The following is a 6,000-nucleotide window of genomic DNA, read 5'->3' on the forward strand; positions in this document are numbered from 1 at the left end:
AAACCTGCTGGAGAGTTAAATTGACGTTTCCTTTATCACTCGGAGACTCTATGGGTGAGATCTCTTTGCTGAGTTCTGGGTCTGCACACCTGCTGTTCCCATTATAAGGGGTCCCCTCTCTCCCTATTTATTTTACACAATGGCAATGTAACAAGAGAAAATGGAATACCCCAAACTCCCAGGTGGTCAGGAACGGAGGTGGGAGGTATAGCAAGCCAATCTCGCTGTTGGAGTATCCAAGACTTACAAGAAGCCAGAGGATGACTCAGACTACTGGTTTCCATCAGCAAATAAATATTACTGTTAACTGTTCTGGTGCTTTAGTTAAAATGGATGGCAGTGCTCGGCAGGAGCTATACCTAACATTAACTTGTTATATTTGAATATGGGTCACAAGGTGACACAGTTTGGGGAAGTGTAAAAGTATCTGGCTTTGTTGTTTGCTATTTGTGATGTGCTGGTGTCTCTCTCTGTAGGGAACGGGCCTTGAACACAACACAGTCGGTAGCCTTGCAGCTAACAGTGGGGAACCTAAAACCAGAGGAGACCTATTCTTTCCGAATTGTCGCCTACAATGAATGGGGGCCAGGGGAGAGCTCACAGCCTGTTAAAGTTTCAACACAGCCAGAACGTAAGTACAAAATTAACCAAAATTGATTTCTATTTGGTGATTCTTCTTTATTATCATTGTTATTATTATACAGGAAATAAAGGTAGATAGTACACATGAAATACTATTCAATACAGGAGGGCCCTGCTTGTGAGAGATTACAATCTTAGGGGAGGTACAAGTGATACAAAAGGCATTAACTGTGAGGTATAAGCTGATGGTAAAAGTACAGTTTTTGTTGGAGGCAGGGGAGGTTTCCTTGAAGAGATGAGTTTTCAAGGATCGCATAAAGGTTGCAAGAGTAGAAGATAGTTGGACAGATTTGAATAGGGTGTTCCAGATGATGGGAAGGGCTCTGAACATGCCCTGGAGGTGAGCATGGGAGGAAGTGACGAGGATCAGGGGGTTTTCGGAGGGGCAGAGAGGACGGTATGGATGATATGTAGAGATGGCGGTGATCTAGCTTGGGTGTGAGTTGTGATTGGCTTTGTATGTTGTTTTTGTATTTTGAATTTTATTAATTTGGCAAGTTGAAGCCAGTGGAGTGATTGGCAGAGAGGGGTAGGGGATGGAAACCAGTGGAGGGACTGGAAGAGGGGTGGTGCCCACTGAGCGGTTGGTAATGTAAATAAGTCTGGCAGCATCATTATTTATGTTGCATCATTGTATATAATGGGGAGCATAGTAAGACTCGTCAGAGTTTACGTCAGAATTTCTTGCTCCATAAATGTCAATGCAAAAACATCTTGAAACAGGTTGATGCAGCTTAGAAGAAGGCCAAAATCAGGTCAGAAAGAGGTCCATTGCAGGTCAAATGCACCCACCAATGAACTCTGAATTTCAGAACTGATATCATATGCAAGCAAAATGCACCTAGAAGCATGCTGTATTTTCCCATTGACATGAGCATTTGCCTTTGTATTTGTTATTAACCAAAAATATTTAGTTCTTAGTGGTCTATCAAGGTACAGAGATACTCAGTGATGTCACAGTATAGCAGCAGGAAATAAACTTCTTTGTGTTCTTTTGGTTATATTGTGACTTACACTCTATGGCTATAAGTTTGTGGACACCTGTTTATCACACCTAAATGAGCTTGTCAGACATTCAATTGTAAAACCATGGGCATGTATATGTTGTTGGGCCCCCTTTGCAATTAAAGCAGCTTCTATTTTTCTGGGAAGGCTTTCCATAAGATTTGTGAAACATTTGCGCCCATTCAGCCGGAATTGCATTGGTGAGGTCAGGTACTGATGTTGGATGAGAAGACCTGGCTCACGCTTGGTGTTCCAATTCATCCAAAAGGTGTTCAGAAAGTTTATGGTCAGGCCTGTATGCAGGCCATTTGAGTTCCTCCACACTAAACAAAAAAACATCTCTTTATGCACCTGACCCTGTGCACAGGGGCACAGACATGGTGGCACAGGGAAGGACCTTTTTGGGGGAGGTTGGAGGAACACAATTGTCTAAACTGTCTTTGCATGATATTGCTTATCAGTGCAGATTGCATTGCTATGTGCTTGATTTTGGACCTGATTTTGGAATGGGATGTTCAACAAGCTCATATAGTATACATTTGATGGCCAGATGTCCACAAACATTTTGCTATTAGGGGTATCTCAGAAGTGTATTCATGTCTTGGTGGCTGTTCTAGTTTGCTCTACTTCATCCCAGGTTAGGTGTCACAATATCCAGTGAGCAAAGAAGGTTCTACTATAAAGTCTAAATAATATTCGTGGCAAAACCAGCGATGGCCAGCAGATTCAGCAAACGTCCATGACCTTTAAATCTATTCATTACACTGAGATAAATTCGAATTAAATGATTTGTAATGTCATCTAATGTTTGCATTAAAAAGTTTAATCCCGTTTATACAGTTTGTAGAAATCGGCATAAGCTTATGCTGAGAATATTACTGTAGGATTTTAAAATCTTTCATGGTGAAAGCAGACCATTAATGTTAAACCAAATCAACCAATAATTCATCTTTTAGTAGATGGCACAGTGATGAATTGTGCAATCACTTATTACTTAGTATCTAGCTTCAAGTATCCTCTGGCTGCACAGTCCAACACCTATTCCCTGTCAAGCTGAACTGGACAAATCCTGGTCACCAGGTTACCAGGTTGGCTAAAAAAATCCCTTGTTGACCAAGACATTCTGTCCATAAGCTGGCCTTCCCAGACCTATTTGTCAGATGGGTGATCTTCCTCTTTGTGCACACTTCCAGGCAATGGAACCCACCCTCAGTTTCATGTGTCATATGGTCTGATAATGCATTAAGCAGCGATCGCCTGTCTGATAAACAAATTGGGGGAGCTTTGTGATTAATGATTGTTATTATATGAGGCATAGTGGTAATTGTTAAACACTATAATAAACACTATAATACCTCTAATAATACTAGAGCCATGGATTGTGAGGGAAGTAGAGAACAGTAAATATGGGGGGTGAAGAGAACTGTGCATATGGTGACTGTGGGTGGTGACGAGAACTGTATTTATGGGTGCAATTGGGAGCAAGAGGACTGTATATATTAAGCCGGGTACAGAAGGAGCGCATTTAAGATGATTCAGCATGAATTGGCCAAAATTCACTGCATTGGTAAACCTATTCGTTCATCCAGATGTTGATCATTAGATGGACTTTTGCCAAATAAACATGTTGGAAAATCTTCCGCCAATCAATTGCAAGCTCCATGTGGGTATACAGACAGCGGCCATCAGCTGTCAGAATATAATAGAAGCAGCTAGGAATTCGTCCATCCGCGCTGTTCAAGGGGATAGAGAAATCTGTTATGTTTTCTTCCTTCAGTCTGCAGGGGTGCATGTGTATACCCTATTTTATTGTAATGAGGTGTAGAGAGTTGTACATCTAATGCTGATGAGGGACATTTAATAATAACTGTATATATGGCTACTGTTGAGGTGAAGAGGACTGTATGCACTATATGGCCAAAAGTTTGTGGATAAAGAACTATTACACACATTAGGTGGCCACAAATATGTAGACACCTTTCTAAATTGTCGTGTTGAGGTATTTCCAGTGAAGGCCCTTTTCTGTTCCACCATGACAGCGCCCCTGTGTGCAAAGCCAACTCCATGGACATGGTTTAATTAGCTAGATGTGGAAGAACTTATGTGGCCTGCAGAGAGCCCTGACCTCAACCCTACCGAATACCTTTGGGATGAATTGCAACGCCAACTTGGAGGCAGGTTTTCTTATTAAACATCAGTATCTGCGCTCAGAGATTTTATTTTGGCTGAATGCGCACAAATGCCCACATACACACTCCAAAATCTTGTAGACAGCCTTCCCATAAGGACGGAGTGGCCAATTCCATGCTCATTTCTCTTGTTTTGGAATGGGATGTCCAACAAGCTCATATAGGAGTGATGCATCCGGTGTCCACAAACCTTTGGTCATATGGTGCATATGACTATTGAGGAAGATGAGGAGAACTGTATATATTGTTCCAAGCACCTAACTTTTTGAAGCTAGCTTTCTGTTTTTGAGAAGATGTTTCTAGACCTTGTAATGGCACTTATACATCTGATGAGTGTCTACAAGAAAAGGTATAAAGGTATTCTTCATTTTTCAAGTGACCAGTTCTCTTGAAACCCTTAGGAAAATAAAATAGAGCTAAGATATCCATTTTCCCCCCCCAAGAGATCAGTCATTCGAAATAGCCTTAGTTTTTCCTTTTTCTACGTAATCGGCACAATTTCAAGAAATGAACAGAAGCTTTTTTTTTTTTCCCAGAGCGGAGATTAAATCCTTATAAGCTCACCCGTCCGTCTTTGCTTTTATAATGTATAATTTCACCAAAGTCCAATAAGTCGTGATTTTCATTGACTGCAGATAGAAACGATGTGCGTAATCTTTTTATACCACATACTGCGAGCAAAAGATTTTACAATTTATTTTCAGTTTTTCCACTTCTTCAAAATGTCAGAAGAGAAGCATAATTAAAAACGAATCTCTTTTTTATTTGTTAAGTAAATGTTGAAGAGTTTATTCTTCGGATAAAAGTATTAAGGAAAATTACAATAATCTGCTTTTTATGCTCTTATCGTCGCACACCCAGCGGATTAATTGTGCAATGCCGACGTGTATATTGACACTTTTTGGAATGTTCACTGGTAATTATTATTAGCTGGAAAAGCAACGTATTTTAATTAATTTTTATTTTTTTACATAAGCGGATGAAAATGAAAAAGAATGTCTATTTACATTTAGTATACGTTTAATGCCCAAATCCAGGCTCTGTACTGCTTTTTATGCTCTTATCGTCGCACACCCAGCGGATTAATTGTGCAATGCCGACGTGTATATTGACACTTTTTGGAATGTTCACTGGTAATTATTATTAGCTGGAAAAGCAACGTATTTTAATTAATTTTTATTTTTTTACATAAGCGGATGAAAATGAAAAAGAATGTCTATTTACATTTAGTATACGTTTAATGCCCAAATCCAGGCTCTGTGCCCACCAGTGACATGCACAAAGTCACCTCCATAAAGACATAATTTGATGAGTTTGGTATGGAGGAACTCAAGAGTCCTGACCTCAACCATATTGAGCACTTTTGGAATGAATTAGAATGCTAATTGCAAGTCAGGTCTTCTCATCTTCTCATCCAACATCAGCATCTGACCTCACAAATTTCTTTGGCACACATTACCACAGACACACTCAAAAATGTTGCGGAAAGCCTTGACAGAAGAGTGGAAGCTGTTATAGCCACAAAGTCGGTCCAACTACATAGTTATGGTTTTGAAGTTGGATATCCAAAAAGCTCATATAGATGTGATGGTTAAGTGTTCACAAACATTTGACAATATAGTATATATTTCTACTGTGGAAGAAGAAGAAGATAAGAACATCTTCCGAATAAATTGAGATGCGGTATGCCGATTGTAATCCAGGTCTCCTCATCCAACATAAGTATTTGACCTCACAATTTAGTTTTGGTTGAATGGGCACAGATTCCCACAGACAAAATTAAAATGTTGTGCAAAGCCTTCACAGAAGAGTGGAGACTGATGTAACTGCAAAGGAGGGGGAAGGAGGGGCAACTCCATATTAGTATCCATGGTTTTAAAATGGGGTGTCCAATAAGTTCATATAGGTGTGATCATCAAGTGTCCACAAGACTTTTAGCCATATAGGGGTCTATTCACGAAGCTGCCGAAGGATCTGGCCGTAGCTTTGGCCGATTCTTTGGCTAGCTTCGGCCCCAGGACCCCTTTGGTTCAGTAGAACCGAAGGGGTGCTGTACGGGCTAGTCACAATAGCCCGTACAGCTCCCGATCATGGACGAGCGGCTCAGCCGAGCCGAACGCATATGCATCGGCTCGGCTGAGCCGTGCTGAAAGCCGAAGCTGGC

At 40.7% G+C, this 6,000-nt stretch overlaps 1 protein-coding gene across 1 annotated transcript in view; it reads left to right on the top strand.

Moving 5' to 3' along the window:
* DCC (DCC netrin 1 receptor) overlaps positions 1-6,000 on the top strand; it is a 410,882-nt gene that overhangs the window by 229,272 nt on the left and 175,610 nt on the right. The window contains exon 9 of the mRNA XM_018562973.1: positions 477-631. Coding sequence (XP_018418475.1) covers positions 477-631 — 155 coding nt within the window. The remainder of the gene's footprint in view (positions 1-476; positions 632-6,000) is intronic.

Source organism: Nanorana parkeri, unplaced genomic scaffold (genome assembly GCF_000935625.1).
Source record: "Nanorana parkeri isolate BGI_ZX_2015 unplaced genomic scaffold, ASM93562v1 scaffold619, whole genome shotgun sequence".
Lineage (NCBI taxonomy): Eukaryota > Metazoa > Chordata > Amphibia > Anura > Dicroglossidae > Nanorana > Nanorana parkeri.